This window comes from Trichoderma evansii (assembly GCF_050947405.1).
Source record: "Trichoderma evansii strain SZMC 28006 chromosome Unknown GGI43scaffold_2, whole genome shotgun sequence".
Lineage (NCBI taxonomy): Eukaryota > Fungi > Ascomycota > Sordariomycetes > Hypocreales > Hypocreaceae > Trichoderma > Trichoderma evansii.
In genome coordinates this window covers 2445030-2461311 of record NW_028145204.1, presented here as the reverse complement: position 1 = coordinate 2461311, position 16282 = coordinate 2445030, and the positions used below count along the sequence as shown (strand labels likewise).

The 16282-nt window shown below is 51.4% G+C and overlaps 3 protein-coding genes across 3 annotated transcripts; 1 reads left to right on the top strand and 2 right to left on the bottom strand.

Annotated features, from left to right (window-relative positions):
* Positions 1-225: 225 nt before the first annotated feature.
* On the top strand, positions 226-1774 carry GGI43DRAFT_420518 (aspartyl aminopeptidase; the record flags this gene model as incomplete). Its single annotated transcript, XM_083207830.1, has 2 exons — positions 226-283; positions 351-1774. 2 exons carry the CDS (start codon positions 226-228, stop codon positions 1772-1774), a joined length of 1482 nt encoding a protein of 493 aa, XP_083065311.1.
* A 233-nt stretch (positions 1775-2007) lies between these two features.
* On the bottom strand, positions 2008-3593 carry GGI43DRAFT_165647 (Whi5 domain-containing protein). Its single transcript, XM_083199613.1, has 3 exons — positions 3047-3593; positions 2810-2980; positions 2008-2727 (listed from the first exon to the last, which is right to left on the bottom strand). Exons 1-3 carry the CDS (start codon positions 3299-3301, stop codon positions 2242-2244), a joined length of 912 nt encoding a protein of 303 aa, XP_083065310.1. The 5' UTR covers positions 3302-3593; the 3' UTR covers positions 2008-2241.
* Positions 3594-4979: 1386 nt separating this feature from the next.
* Positions 4980-10046, bottom strand: GGI43DRAFT_165590 (uncharacterized protein). Its single transcript, XM_083199612.1, has 4 exons — positions 9577-10046; positions 9376-9478; positions 6626-9298; positions 4980-6568 (listed from the first exon to the last, which is right to left on the bottom strand). Exons 1-4 carry the CDS (start codon positions 9762-9764, stop codon positions 5168-5170), a joined length of 4365 nt encoding a protein of 1454 aa, XP_083065309.1. The 5' UTR covers positions 9765-10046; the 3' UTR covers positions 4980-5167.
* Between the last annotated feature and the right edge of the window lie 6236 nt (positions 10047-16282).

The window sequence follows — 16282 nt, the reverse complement described above, 5'->3', positions numbered from 1 at the left end:
GAAATTTTGCCTTTTTTCTCCGCACCTCTTGGATTGATTTGGCAGCTGCTCGTCTCTGGACATTTCCTCCTTCTCCTCTCTTTCTCCTCAATCAATCTTGCTGCTCTCTGCATGATCTTCTCTTTGACAGCGAGACGGTCGAGGATAGCACGCCATTCTCTCACCAGATCCAAACCAAGCTTGGTAGCTTCGTCCGCCTTACCCTTTTCAACCACCGCCTTCATCATGGCTCCCCCACAAGAGGCCCTCGACTTTGTCGACTTTGTCAATGCTTCTCCTACTCGTACGTCCGATATCTCGACATCTTCCCTTTAACCCTATAGCTTGTGCTAAACAACAGCTCTGAAAAGCCTACCACGCCGTCCAGTCTGCTGCTGCCCGCTTTGAAGCGGCCGGCTTCACCCTCATCCGCGAACGCGACTCTTGGGCATCAAGCCTGCGCCCCGGCGGCAAGTACTACCTCACTCGCAACGGCTCCTCCATCCTTGCCTTTGCCATCGGCCGCAAGTGGCGCCCCGGTAACCCCGTCGCCATCGTCGGAGCCCACACCGATTCGCCCTGCCTGCGAGTTAAGCCCGTCTCCCGGAAGAGCAATGTCGGCTACCTGCAGGTCGGCGTCGAGACCTACGGCGGCGGCATCTGGCACTCGTGGTTCGACCGTGATCTGAGTCTTGCTGGTCGAGTTCTGGTCCGCGAGGGCGACAGCGTCGTGCAGAAGCTGGTCAAGGTCGATAAGCCCCTGCTGCGAATCCCTACGCTGGCTATTCACCTGCACCGCCAGTCCAACTTCGACCCCAACAACGAGCTTGAGCTGTTCCCCATCACGGGTCTGGCCGCCGCTGAGCTCAACAAGAGCGCCCAGTCCGAAGAGCCCAGCAAGGATGAAGCTATGGAGGAGGACGAGGATTTTAAGCCCCTCGAGAAGATGACCGTGCGCCACCATCCCGCCGTGCTCGACGTCATCGCCAACGAGATTGGAACCGACGTCGCCTCCATCGTCGACTTCGAGCTCGTCCTCTACGACACTCAGAAATCTGTCATCGGCGGCATCAACGACGAGTTCATCTTCTCCCCTCGCCTCGACAACCTGGGCATGACCTACTGCTCCGTCGAGGGTCTCATCAAGTCCGTCAGCAAGCCCGACGCCCTTGACGACGACTCCACCATCCGCATGACCGTCTGCTTCGACCACGAGGAGATTGGCTCTCAGTCCGCCCAGGGCGCCCACTCCAACCTGCTGCCCTCGGTGCTGCGCCGCCTGTCCGTCCTCCCCGGCAACCGCGACGCCGCCAGCGACGGCAGCTACGAGCAGGTCCACCACGAGGGCGAGGAGTCCACGGCCTTTGAGCAGACTCTCTCTCGCTCGTTCCTCGTCTCTGCCGACATGGCCCACGCTGTCCACCCCAACTATGCTGGCAAGTACGAGTCCTCTCACCAGCCCGCCATGAACGGCGGCACTGTCGTCAAGATCAACGCCAACCAGCGCTATGCCACAAACTCTCCCGGCATCGTCATGCTGCAGGAGTGTGCCCGCAAGGCCGGCGTTCCGCTGCAGCTATTTGTCGTTCGCAACGACTCGCCCTGCGGCAGCACCATCGGACCCGGTCTGGCTGCTAGACTGGGCATGCGTACTCTCGATCTGGGTAACCCGCAGCTCAGCATGCACAGCATCCGTGAGACGGGTGGAACGGCGGACGTGGGACGTGCTATTAAGCTCTTTGACCAGTTCTTTGAGAGCTACGGCGAGATTGAGCCCAAGATTTTGGTTGACTAAGTAAAGGGGGAAGGGGTTGTTGGAGATGATGTGAGCGTGAAAGCATTTTGAGATTGTCAAGTTAGGGTTATATGCATATAGTAGTATAAACTACGTGTGGCACTAAGGAGTGTCAATTTAAGGGCGTTGATAGGACGGGGATAGGATACGAAATTCGAAACAATAATAAAAGCTTCCAGAGAGATGTTTGATGCCAAGTTACTTGTGCGACTCTTACATGAAATGGGTACATTAGTACTAAGTGAAATGAAGAAATGATCATCATAGTAACTCTATTCTATTCTTCATAGTTTCGTTAAGCTATTCGTCTGAAATTGCGTCATGATCGCCATCTAAAGAGCTGTTTTACCTATAACAAATACATTTGAGTCTTCTTGATACTGGAAATCAAGCTAGAAGAAGAAACCGGCTGCTCGCCTTTCTCAAAGATTCAAAATAGAAAAAAAAAATAGTTTATTGCGCACGCGTCATGACCTTTCTATGTCATTTGATGCCGTATCTGTACATGTGCTCCTTAGAGATGATACCGGTGCCGGTGCCGGGCTTGACTGGAAGAATTTAGAAGGAGAATCTAGTTCGCTAATGGGAAGCAGAACTGTCTTATCTCGTTCATTATTCCCAGGTTCTTCATGTGGCTCGACACGGTCGGGCGTGTTTCCTCTTGTCTCTACAATGACACTTTCTTGAGAGGCAGGCATGGTCATTGCATCAGATGTTACGGATGTTGTGGTCGACTCTTGTGACAATGCGGGTACTTGCGGGCTTAAATCCGCGCTCTGGGCCCTGCTATATGTATTCGTAGGTTTCGTGTGGGTAATGGCGTTTGTTTGTTTACGTGTAATTGTTGATGGAGGGAGAGGTTTGCGTTGGAGTTCGGAGAGAGGAATCGTTGTTTGGCCGGTGCGAAGCTTGTATCCCGCGAGACCAAGTCGCAATCGGAGAATCTCTGCCTTCTAGAAGGAGGGCAACACCCGCTATTAGCTCTTGTACTTGAGGTGGTAAGAGAGAAGAGAGAAGAGCTGGAGAAGGATTTACCTCTCTTGCCTGCTCTCTTGTCAATGCTCTGGGCCTTGTAACTGCCAGTAAAGTGTCTGCAGCAGCTGTGGCCGTGTCTGGTTCTGTTGGTGCCGTGGTCCAGGAAGCGTCCCCGGCGGAAGTATCAAAGAGAGAGCTCGTTTCAATGCTAGGTGACCGTGATCGCGCAGCCTAGATACAGAAATGTTAGCAAATAAGGTCAGATTAGCTATGGCGAGTAATAACATGGCTACTTACCACATCAACACACGTCTTCTTGGTCTCTGGACTCTCGTCCATTACTTCTTCTCTCCCCTCTTCTGCTGTTCGCTTCTTTCCCTTTTCTGATGAAATCTCCCTCAGTGGGCTGGTCACCAAGAGAGCTGAGGGGGTTAACAGCATTGGCGATCCTATCCTCGCCACTTTGTTTGTACTCGGTGTTGTCAGTGCCGCGTTCGCGTCCTTTGCACCAAGCACGGCGCGTCGCTTCATGGGCGACAAACTGGCTTCCATTGTTCCTCAAATAAACTTGGGACACAAAGGAAAAGGAAATAACATTGAGAAAAGAAAACAAAGCAGCAAGAAGCAAAAAAGTAAACAGAACCAAAAGTGTGGTAAGATGGAGAAAGAGTCGCGCGCGCAAAGGTGTATATCAGATGGAGTGGTAGTGGGGTGTGTTGTTTAGTGGCAATGGCAGGTCGCGTGTGTAGATAAATCGATAAGAAGCTATACCAGCCCGATATATTTTGTATGGATACCTGGGTAGCTTATAATGCAATTGGCGTGAACACGTGAATGAAAATACAAAGCGCGATAAAGTAACTCTCAAAAAGTGGTGAATGCCTGCTAATTGAACAGCCAGGCTATTGTCGTTTGAAAGCAAGAGACACACAAGAGCTGCTCCGTAGCAGTAGCTTGATTCAAAAAAGGTCACAATCACAGCACAATAATAAAGAGAAAGGGGAAGCGCGTAACAGGAAATTCAAGAATACGAAGAATAAGCCACCAAGAAGAAAAAAGAAAAGAAAAGAAAGCCGGATACAAAAAGGCCAATTCCGCCCCCCGGCACGCACAGCCTTTGGACTTTAACGAGCTATTCAGCCTTCGTTCCTGCCTCTCACAACGCGACCGACCCTGAAAGTTCCCCACTCTAAAGCCGTAAAGGCAGGAACGGCCTCTCCCACACACTCCGTGCCTGCCCTCAGCTGTTTTTCTCCAAGAGCTCTACTGCACGGAGTACCCCGTACTAGCTTTTCTACTTTGTTATTCTACGAGCCTTGCCCTATGCAGACTAGCTCTTGGCAGGGACGCCGCGTCTTCTTCCCGTCAATGAAAAACCCGTGTCGTCGGGATCCCTCTGCTAATCCAAAAAGGGAATAGTGTTGAATTCGACCACGCGTAGAAGAATGTGGGGAGCTTCATTGCTTCTTTGGCGTGGCGGCGACCCCAAGTTGTTTTACGCTAAAAGGGGAGGGGAAAAAACCAACTGCACCCAAACCGAGCTCCATTGATCTGATCCTAAAATTCATCGGCATCAGATCTCGTCACATGCAAATCACACTCAGAGACACTGCTATTCTTACGTAACCAGACCTCAACTTTGAAGCTTTCAGTATACAATAATGAAATAATCATCTTTACTACGTAGACACGTCAAAGCATGGCAAAAAGAGATGTAATAAAATAGATGCTATTTTTCTTTTCCTCAAGGTCATCCTGATGATGCCTCTGCATACCAAGCCCGCGCTACATAAAAAGCATTGAAACGGATATACGTTACAACAAATAAGGTACAGTTCTTGTAGACTTCCATTTACTCCAAATTAGACTCGAATCCGTCATTTGAATCAATATATTACCCGCCCATACATTGAAATCACCTCTGCTTCATCATGTGAAGGAGGATGAAAACGAAAAAGAAAACGGCCGTGACAAAAAGACAGATAGTAAAATGAAACCATCAACAGTGAAGAAAGAGAAAACAAAGTTCTGTGCAATAGCATCCATTGCTGCCATTCTTAGCCATAACGCCAACCAGACTCTTCTTCCAACAGTCTCATCCCATAAATTTTGTTTTAGTTTTTTGACTCAGCTTCTCCCTCCTCCTTCTGTTGTCCAATAAACAACCACTGTTATATCAGATATGACGTAATGCTGGGTATATATCCTGGGTCCTGTCCTGGGCTCCAAACAAGCAAATCAACCGAAACAGAGAAACAAGTACGAAAAAGACCAAGCGAGCAAAGTACGAGAAGAAAAAAAAGAGAGCTTTTTTGTAGCAGCTTTTGTAGCAGCATGCTCTCAACCATTACTCCAAGTCCAAACTCGCTTTTCGCTAAAAAGAGCAAAAATTTGATTCTGTTAAAAAAAGATTTCTCTTTACAAGTCGCTAGTAACATCGAGAGAGTAGAGACTCATGTCGAGTTCAAACGGTTTTGTAAAATCGACTTGGATTTCATCCCAGTCCGGAACGCCTGGCGGCCCGGCCAAAAGAAGGGTTGGATCGATGTTAGCCACCGCAGCTTTTAGATTTTCCTTCGAGTCCATCTCCCCGTTAATGCAGGCGTTGGTGAAATCCATTAGAACGTCATTATCAAGGGTATGCCAGTTCATATCAATGTCGAGCGCAGCACCTTCAGAGATGTCGCTGTTAGGCTCGCTCGCGCCGTCCTTGCTAGACTCTGGGGTATCCTTTGGCGTGAAAGATCTGTACATGTTGGCCTCGTTGACGATATTCGGTAGCCCATTTTCAAAACCCAAGTTCTGTAAGAGTGTCTGAGGGTCAATAGTCGAGTTGGCCCATGGGTCCGTTGCAGTGACGAGCATTGCAGCGCCATTAACCTGCTTCCCGTCGCCAGCCTTGGCAGCTGCGTCCAATTTGATGCCGGCTTTCACGTCTTGGGCCTTGCTCGCGGTGCTGGCCGATCGCTTCATGCCAGTACCGTCCACGGACATGGGCGTACCGACAAGGTTTCCGGAAGATTGACCTTGTTTTGAGGTAGACAAACTCATGGCTTGTGCCCCCTCGGCAAGCTTCTGCTCCTTTTTGATGGTGCCATCTAGTTCTAGGCCCAGTGCCTCTGCAAGAGACTCTCCCACAAACTTGTACGGGTCGGCCTTGGGCTTAGTATGCTCTTCATCGATATGATGTTGGAGAGCTTGTTTAGTAGGGAATCCAGAAATAGACTGGTCGCAGTCGGGCTCCGTGCAGAGGTATACAGGCTTCGGCGGGCCTTGCGGGCGTTGAATGTCGGGAGACGCATTCTTTGAGATCTGTGGCGAGGGAGTGGCTACTTGAGAAGAGGGGCCAGAATTTGCGAGCTTTTGCTTCTTTCGAGCAGGCGGCAGCTGCAAATTGATTTCTTTAGGTTTGCTCATATAAGTAGGGTTACCATCAGGTGAAGTTGCTGCTCCGAATGGGAAGGGCGGCTGAGTAGTTGTTGGTGCAGGAGGCGGCACTTGGCCTGCTTTATTGGCCTGCTTCTGCTGCTGGTTCAACTTGTTCATCGCCTGCGCGTTCTTTTCTAGATTAGCGGCATTCAGAGGAGCTGGCTGCGCTAGCTGATTCTTTTGCTGTGCCTGCTGCTGAGATAACGGTTGAGCTTGAGCCTGGCTGCCAGGCTTCATGTGTCGGACGCCCGCTACACTGGCAGCCAGATCCTTTGCCATGCTCTCAAGCATAGCGCGAGCCTGATCCAGTTCAGAAGAGCGGATGCTAAAGGCATCCTTGACTGTCTCCATCTTTTCGCCGTCCACATGTTGTTTAATAAGACGCAATCGCTATAGTCAAGTTAGCATGTTGGAATTAAATATTTCATGGTGTTTCCGTCCACTTACAGTTCTAAAGAACATTTTGGCACGCGCGTCATCTTGAGTGAGGGAGTACCACTTGCTTAGTCCACGGCCAACCTTGCCCATGTCCAATACAATTCGTTTGAGCTTCGCCGCGGTTTCTGCATACTCTTCAGGGCTCATTGGAATGTCCGGAGTAGATTCTTGAGCGAACAGCTTTTGCTCTTCTTGCCCAATCATCTTAAGGCGCATAAGAGACTCTGAGGGTACTGCTCCTGTAGCACCCGTAGCCGGTGCCTTGCCCTGCATCCTCAAAATCTGTTCATACCTAGCTCTTTGTTCGGGATTCAATTGTGCCTCTTGTTGAGGTGTGAGCTGAGGCGGGAATTTCGCCCCTGGCCTTTGAACTGGCTGTTGAGTTGGTTGCGCTGCTGCTGCCGCAGGCGCTGGCGGTTGTCGTGCAGCAGATATGGAAGCCTTCATGCCAGCAGCATCGGCACCGTCATCAGGGTTAGGGCGTTTAAGATTTTTCGCAGGTTGAGGTTGATTATTGCGTGCCTGGCTCGCGTTCGGTTGCTGCTTCTGGTTGGCTGCTTGCATCGAGGCAGTCTGGCTCATGGCATTGGGCATCGTCTGCGCCTGGGTTTGTTGAGGTGTGAGATTAGGTTGAGCCTGCTGCATCTGCATGGGGTTTTGAGGGCCCTGGGCGCCAGCCATATTATTTGCGGCAGCAGCTTGCAGCTGCTGGTTCTGGGCCTGCAACTGCTGGGCCCTCAGCTGTTGTTGTTGCTGCTGTTGCTGCCAACTGCTCCTCTTCATCGAGAGAATCATCGCTCGAAGCTGGTCATCAGGAACATTAACCAGCCCAGGTTTCTGGCTTCGAATATGCATCATCTCTTGAGGCGATACTTGAAGCAACTGTGGTGGTATTTGGCCCATCTGTCGCTGTATTCCAGGCTGTTGATTTGCCACTTGCATTGGCATCGCAGGATTCATGTTGAGAGCCTGTCCAGGTTGCTGGGGCACACCGGCAGCCCGCCTTTGCATAAGCACTTGAAATTGCTTCTGTTGGAAAGCAGCCAGCTGGCCACGAACATTTGGTGGAAGCGTATTGTTTTGGCCGATCCACACCTTCAAATCTCTCCATTTCTTGACTTCTGCAGGCAGGCCGTTGATTTGATTTATTATGCTGGGAGGCAAATCCATCGAGTCCATCAAAAACTGAAGCTGGGCGCCCTGGGCTGGCATGCGGCCCATTGGCATTCCCTGTTGTTGGTTGCTTGCACCAGGAGCATTCACTTGCTGCATGTTCTGAGGACCGGGGGCCATGTTTCCGGCCGGGTTAAACTGATTCTGAGGTCGATTGGCCATTTGTTGCTGCATCATCGGATTCGCATTCATGTTTGCCATCTCCTGGCGCTGGTTTTGCCATCGACGCATGACTTCGTTGAGCTTATCCGGAGGAAGACCGTTGATCGCTTGCCTTTGTTCTGGGGTCATGTTAGTGAGCATAGCGTTGAAAGCAGGATTGTTAGGTCGTTGAATTCCCTGGTGAAATCGCTGGTCGCCAAACGGCGGGGCCATACCCTGCGGGGCCATGGGGTTCATAACGCCTGGTCTTGATACGGGAGTGTTTAGGGTATTCATGGCTGGGCTCTGCGATGTAGCCATATTTCCCGTCATTTGCTGTTGGTTCTGCAGCTGCATCTGCGCCTGTGCTTGTAGAGCTTGAGACTGCTGAGCGGCTTGGTTCAACTTAGCCTGCTGTTGCTGTTGTTGCTGCTGCTGAGCAGTACGAGGTGTTTGATTCTGCATCTGCTGATTGGAAATGTTCTGGTTCCCAGGCTGAGGAGTAACATTTCTTCCATTGCCATTGCTCGCTGGTACGACAACTTGGCCCGCCTTTTGAGCCATCAGGCCGGCCACCTGCTGATCCTTGATGCTCTCCATGCTTGGGTTGAACGGAGGGAAATCATGGCCTGCGCCAGGAGGTTGGGCGGCGTTTATCATGTTTTGCCTCTGCTGCTGTAGAGAATTCTGGCTCTGTTGTTGCTGCATCATGGTGGCTTGAGGATTGTTTGGGTTTGCTGGACCAGGTGGCTGGAATCGATGCATTGTTGAAGACTGCTTAAGGGCTTGAAATGCTTGATTCTGGTACCACCAAACAAGAGGATCTCTCCCCTGTGTCTGGAGTTCAGCAAGCTGCTGAGCTGTGAGCCTTGATTGCAAGTGGAGTCGTGTGCTAGCCTTTTGCTGCTCCGTAGCTTGAGCCATCATCTTGGTTGCAAGTTCCATAACTTTGTTCTTATCAGCCTGAGCCAATCTCGCCACCTCGTTGGGGAACATGTTTCTATTGGGACCGCCAGCCATGCCCATCGCTTGTGGGTTAGGCCCTATACCGCGGCCGGCTTGGTTAGCCATACCCATGGCAAGCTGCTGCTGTTGCTGCTGCTGCTGTTGAAACAGCGATTGTTGCTGTTGCTGTTGCTGCTGGGGCATCTGAGTGGCTTGCATGGGATGTGGCATGTGCTGAAATCCCTGCTGGGGAGTCTGGCCACGGCCCATCTGGGCCTGCAACATGAGCGCTTGTGCTTGAGCCTGGGCATGTGCTTGAGCCTGGGCGTTGGCGTTGAGGGTGTTCTGAAGGCCAGGTTCGTTGGCCTGTCGTTTCTTGAAAAAATCCATGGTCTTATTTGCCATGGCTTGATCGTACGCTTCCTAAATTCAATAGATTAGCTTCGTGAACTTTTAAACCCGCAAGAAGGGGAAAGAAAGTAGGAGTAGCTGAGACGTACTTTGGTTGGTGATTTATGAAACACTTCTCGTTCGAACTGACATCCAAAATCTGTTGCTCGGCTGTAGTCAAGAGTGCCCATGGCAAGAGTTATATTGGTAATTCTGCCACCACATCAGTTAGAGTTCACAAAAAACACAAAAAATGTAAAGAGTTGTAGGTGGAGTCTAGGGGAAAACTAAACTATGGGGTTAGTACGTACAAATCCAATGTCTTTCCCATTCGCTCATTAACAGAGAAATTTGATTGCCAAGTCATGCCATTTAATGGCGGTGTGTTTTGTTGAATATTCTGATAAACAGCCTGCTGCAGCTGGCTAGCCGTAGGCTTTCGCAGCTGTTGAGGCATCATCTGGCCTGCCCCAGCCATATGCTGCATATTGGCGGCCATGGCCGCGAGTTTGCGCCAGTTACGCCCTCCAAAGTTTTATAGAAACGAGTTGGTATATCGACGAGCGCAAAAAAGGCAGAATCCCGCGATGTGGGCTAAATCGAAAAGAAGCTCGAAAGGTTGGCGTTTTAAGCTTCGCAGGTAGACGCGGTGCACGCAGGAGAAAAGAAGTTTGGCGGATAGAGTAGCGGACGGGCCAGCCAAAAAGGTTTATCAGAAAGCAAGTGGCCGCCGCGGTGGATGCTACAATATGCCTAGCAACCTCCCAGCCCGTCTATAAAGAGCTTCGCAGGAAATGCACCTGAGCAAAAACGTTTGCTGCACTTGCACTTGATAGGGGTCTTCAGATAGCATATGCGCTCGAACTCGAAACCCGAAATGGGCGTGGTCTGTGTCGCAGCCTGCAGACGTGTGGTTGTGGCGATTCGCTTCAAATGCAAGAGTCTCGGCGGGTGGTAAACAATGAAGGTTGGTTGACCAGGTCGGGCATGCAGAGCCGGTGCAAGGATGGGCTGCGAAACTCGAGGGTTCGATGATGGTCGGCAACGAGATGCTGAGCGAATGTCAATGGGGCGCTCGGAAATGAAGAAAATCGATGTGTCGTCGAGGTCGTAAAAAAAAAAAAGGAAGAGGAAAAGGGCGACTAGCAGAAATTGCTATGGTGAAGCAGTGGATGTGCGGCGAAACACGAGGGCGGATAGCCTGGCTCAGGATGCGAGAAGGCCTGGAACCAAAATTTCCAAGCTGAATCGAGAATCGAAACAGGAAAGAAAAAAAGGCACCCGCGCGTTGAAGAAAAAGCCTGCGAGGGAACGAAATCGCTTCAGCGACAGGCCGGCACGAGGTGGGAGAGGAGAAAGGGACGAGGAGGGTGTTTTGGAGAATGAGGGCGAAAGAAGAGAGAGAGGCAAGACAAGCAGAGAGCCAGGCGAAGCGGATTAGAGTTACCGTGGGCTTGGGGGGTGGTGGGCTGGGAGGAAAAAGGTACAAGGGTACTTGTGCTGAGGAGAGCCTGATGGGGGACGAAGGGTACCTGATACGTGCGTCTGCGGTACTGCGACAACCTGACGCCAGCTTGTGCAGCACTAACAAGCAGAGCCCGAGGCAGCGCCAGACAAGGCGCATGTACGAGCGCGCAGCTTTGTCCCAGGTATCCGATACGCACAGCAGAGGCGGCTCAGCTCGTCATTCGCAGCAGCACAAAGCCAGAGACAGCGCCTGACCACCGTTGAGCACGGCAGAACTGGCAGCAGGGCGAAAGTGGCCAACGGTGCTGGCAGACGAGCGAAGTGTACCATACGGTAGTCAGGCGGACACTGGCAGAGGGAGGGGGGGTTTATCAAGACGAAAGAGGATGGAGCACGCAGTACCTGCACGGCCGTACCAGGTACCGACTGCAGCTTCGAGTACGGCTGCGGCTACGACTACATGGATTCGACTCGACAGCCAGAGGAGGGACGGGAAATGCCACTTTGGCTTTGGAAGGGACGAAAAGATTTGATTGAGCTTCGTCGCGCGGTGCCGCTTAGATTTAGTGCCTGTCGAGCACAACGAGCCCATACATCCAAGCACTAGCGCTGTATTAGAGTTGTCCACACTGACAGGTGGCTTTCCAAACATTGAGCTGTACGGAAGCATGTGCGAGAAGCATTCTTTCTGCCTCTTTTTTGTTTTTTGTTTTTCTTGACAGTTCGTTGCTAGGACTTGACTGCAGCTGCACGCACTGCCTTGTGAATCGCCCGGGGACGGCAAACAAGAACTCGGCGACTACAGCACAAAAACTCAAGTTAACCTTTGACAACGGGCGACGAGACAGAGAGACATCTGCAGCATTCACTCAACTAGAGACATCCAGGTCCATGGCATGGCATGGATGGGCCTGGGATTGGCGACCGGCGGTGGATCATTCGGGGGTCCCCTTGGGCCTGGCAGTTGTCTGTCTGGCGCCTGGGCTCTGGCATCGCTGATCTCGGCCGTGGGTAGGGCTCTCTCACGGCGAGTTCTGGGTGGAAACGCTAGCAGATTGGCCAGGGATGCCTAGCATGGGGGTCCCACATGGCGTTCAATCCCTGCCATCCACCTCTCTCCATCCTGGTCTGCGAAAAGCTGTGAGCTCGAGTTAGCGAGGCCATTCGCAACCACCAGGTCGCGGCCTGGGGCAAGGTACCGGTACGGATGGCGGGCGATGCTGGCCAACTGGCGGTAGGCTTTCTGCCGGCGCTGCTAGTACGAGTACCTGTCGTCGCTCGGGCAGCAGAGACGCCCACGAAGACGAAGCATTTTTGCGTCCAAGTAAGCACCGATGCTAATGATATACTGCATGGCTTGTATGGGGTACCAAGGACATGTTTGGAATTATTCACTCATCTGGACGGCATATAACAATCATCTACTACACGCAATGTACTCGTATCAGCGCCGCATGCATGTCCACCTAGTCTGGCACGGGAGAGGCGCCTATCACATCCGTGAGCAAGGTTGCTGGAGTAAGAGTGCGTGAGAATGCCGTGCCGCGGGCCAAGAGGATTCCATGCGTCCGTTCAACAGCAAAGATGGGTCTCTCTATCAAATACATTCGTAGTGCCCCGTAAGATTCTCCATCGTCGCTAGATACTGTAGACCGCAAAAGACTGGCCAGAGCGTGATTCTACAGTATCTGGTATAGGTATCCACTTCACACAACTTTGCTCAAATAGCACCAGTCTCTCCGGATGGTTTGATAAACGCAATGCGTTGGCATCTGTCGTCCATCAGACGGTGGACCTGCTCTTACATGTATACGCCCAGCAAAAACAACTGAAATTTTCCTGTCAGGCAAACTGAGACGCCAAAGCGTCGATGATACCGCGGCTTGGGGAAATAGCAAAAAGAGACGGCACTCATGCTCTCCCCGATGGTGGGCACTTTGCCCTGGGACTACCCTTGTCTAGCGCACATGGTACGGGTGCTAGTTTGCTTAACCCCCTCTTAGAGGTTTTGGAGAAGTCATCTCTATCGAAGGCAATGGCTAGTATTTTGTGCAATCGTGATCTGGAACTGGAGAAGACCCAAATGTAGTTTGAAAAGCTGTGGAGATGCTTCTCCTCGTGACCAGCCATGACGGTGCAACATGGGAGGAAGAAGAGAGAAAGGGAAGGGGAGAAAAGGGGGAAAAGCTGACGGCGATGATGAAAAAGAAGATATCGGGAGATGGGCGTCAGGGTAACAAACTTAATTGATGCTCACAGGCTGGCGGCACTTCCAGATTGCCGTACATAGCGCGCAGATGCAAGAGCAGTAACCAACGTGGGTTATAATAGCGCACACATTGTCTACACATTTGGAGGCTGAAATTCGCACATTGCCTTACATGGCGCTCTTGGCAGTTGAAGGAGAATTTCATGTCGTTGTCTACCTGCCCGCGATGTACATAGTTGGTAGGTGAAGAGGTAGGCTTACGGTGCACGGCAATAGATGTCTATATTAGGCGCTAGAGGTGCATAGGTATTACTACCTCACCTTCTACCTCCCTGGTACAAAACAACCTTGTCGATGCCCCAAAAATTAACGAGATACAGGTTCCAGGCAAGCACTAGCCTAAGGAATCCTCCCAGCCAACTTGCAACTTGGCATCAACGGAGGAAGTGGATTGACATCGCCCTTGTGGTACAGAGGAAGAAGAAAATCTCAGCAGCTGAATACTAAGGCACGACTACTGAATTCTATCCGAGAAATTACTTCTAGCCACCAAAGTTGAGCGAGCCACTACCTATGCTTATTGTACCTACCTACCTTAAACTATACTGTACTAAACTTACCTACCTGATACTGCGGAGTACCAGTACTACAAATACCTGGGAGCATGTACTATGGAGTATGGAGTAGTGCTACCAGTTTCTTCGCTGACATGGGAGCAACGACAGGACCCACCACGGCCATCTCCATCGAAGTCCACGTATCGCCCAGCTCCTCTCCAAACTCTCCAAACACTGCTTCCGTACCAAGGTACTGCTACCATCATCAGTGCGAAGAAACATTTGATGTCTTATGAGCTGATGCTGCTGCCAATGCTTTGTAGCCTTTGCTAACGAAATATACTAGGTGAGCTCTTCGCCAACGTCTTCTCGAAGCTCCAAAAGACGGCAGAAAATTAGCAGTGTCTTTGCCCCAGTTCTCATTTCTTTCAGGTCGGCCTCCCCTTGCGTTGTCGCAAGCCACCCGCGTTCCTGAGCCCTTGATGCGGCTGCCGAGTGCGTATCGAACTTTCTAGGAAATAACGCCTGCGCTCCGCGGTAGAAACGGACAACCTACTCGATGAGCTGAGCGAATGAATGCAGGTTGGACAAAGTATACTTCTTGCTGAGGATGCCATGGGAACATCTCCGCCATGTTGATTCCCTCTCTCGCTAGCAGCGGTACGTTCCGTCTAGGCTGTGCAGACGTAGCACAGTGATTCCTCTTTGGGTCGATCAACGAATGGACAGGTTTTGGTGAGGCGAAAGGAGATCAGGACGGGCCCCACTCGTCCTAGCTTGCTTCGCCCATGCCTTGGACTGCAAGTTTTCGGCAGCTAAAACCCTCCATGCATGAATTTCCTTTCCACTGTTTCAACTTTCTGCTTGCCTGCCAATCCTAGACGGCAGCTACAAGTGAAGGTTGGCTGGACTGGCCGCCATGGCCTCTCTGGCCCCGATCTTGCCTGTATTACTGTATGAGATGGATACGAAAGGAGCCCAGAAGCCGCATCAAAGGGGGCAGCCCCAATTGCATGTGCGCAAAAGTTAACGGCAAGGGAGACTAATTGCGTAGAGCACGTACACTGTGCTAGGACTACGGGTACAAGAATGTGCAACTTGCTCGTATTATTATACTTCTAGGTAGCATTCTTGCTCTCTGCTCGGCGCCTGTCATGTGCAAAGAGAGAAGACCAATGTCAGCCACCGCCCACAGCCCCCAGGGTCGCCCGGTTCCTGCTGCTCCTAGGGCTGCTTGGTGCCAGCAGTTGTACCGGTGCTCTGCGAGAAGTGTCGATTTGCCAAGCGGGCTGACAGCAGCGGATGGCTTTTGCCCCTGGAAAGTTTTGATATTTCGCACCCAACGCTGCGGTACTGCAATGCCAGGGTTAAGGGACGAGGAAAGGGGAGATTGTTGTTGTTGGTACCTACGCTCGGATCCCGGCGGATTTCATCTACAAGTACTCTTCGATCACTGATTAGCGGTCGAGCCCCGGCCGATTTCCGCTGCCTTGTCTAAACCTTGGACCACCATTTCTGGGGTCCACTCTCTCGGTTGAGATGCGCCGTAGCATGTGGTGGATTCATGCTGGACAGGTCGCCCATGGTACCCTTTATTACGGAGAATACTCCATAATACATGACATAGATGATTGCCTTGTACGAGTACAAATACGGCACCGACGAGATTTCCCCAACCACCATGATCATCACATCGGGCATCTACATGTTGGACTGCCTACGTGTAGCTACAGAGGGCTGCCGTTCATCTTACCAAACGCAGAGGACAGGCACGCGCACGTACATGCATATTTGCAACGAGTCAACCAGCCCAATTGGCCGAGCCTTGGGAGCCTTGACCAAGCCACTGCCTCCGCCCGTCTCACTGTATACTCGTACGGAATAGCGATAATATTGGCTTGCCCCAAAGCTTACAAGTAGCATTCTCTGCCAAGTAGCTTGGGCAGCTCATTTGCGTGGTGGCAACTTGTCTGTGCGTCACTAGCTCCCGCGACTGGACTCGACTGTTTTGAGCAAGACGACGTTGGTCTGCCGTTGTTAGTCATCCGCAGAGCGCATGGGAATTCGCATGGGAATTTCACGCTGGCGACGCAAACACTTTCACCCCGACTGATGAAACATTGTTGCGGGCACACTTGGAGTACTACTCTGCGCTTTGCATCTGGCTGGGTGGCTACTTGGTGCTCGTTATGCCAGTAGCATTTGCTTACTACGAGTACTATTTCTAGCAGAGCTAGTGGCTTCCAAGCTAAGCGAAGAAGCCTTCAGCAGCACCAGGGTCAACGATGGCAGTTCCGAGACATACGAGGCTTGCCGTTTTGAGTCCCCGCAAGCATACTGCTGAGGAGCCATAATGCCAACATGCTGCATCGGAGATTCACGGTTCAGGTTAGGTAATCTTGGCTGCTCCAGTCTACGGTATGTGCAAACACCTGCCAGCTGCTGGCGCCATCTTGCATGGCACTGCAGAGGACGGCAAGGCCGACGTTTCACATTATAGACTATGGGATCGTGAGTCGGTTCGTGAATCGAGCTAGAGGTTGATGACCACTTTGTATGTACGAAGTAGCAATGATTGATCGGAAAATTTTCCGATTATCTTTTGCATCGGTTGCTTGGGGGCATCTCTTCCCCTCTCAGTTGCAAACCCATTATCCTATTAGTATTAGCCAACTCGGTCTTACAGCCTACAAGGATAGGGGACAGAAAGTGCGTCAGAAGCATTGCATCGACTGACGAGCAGTCGACAATCTGGATGGAACATGCGCTTTACAAGGTACTACT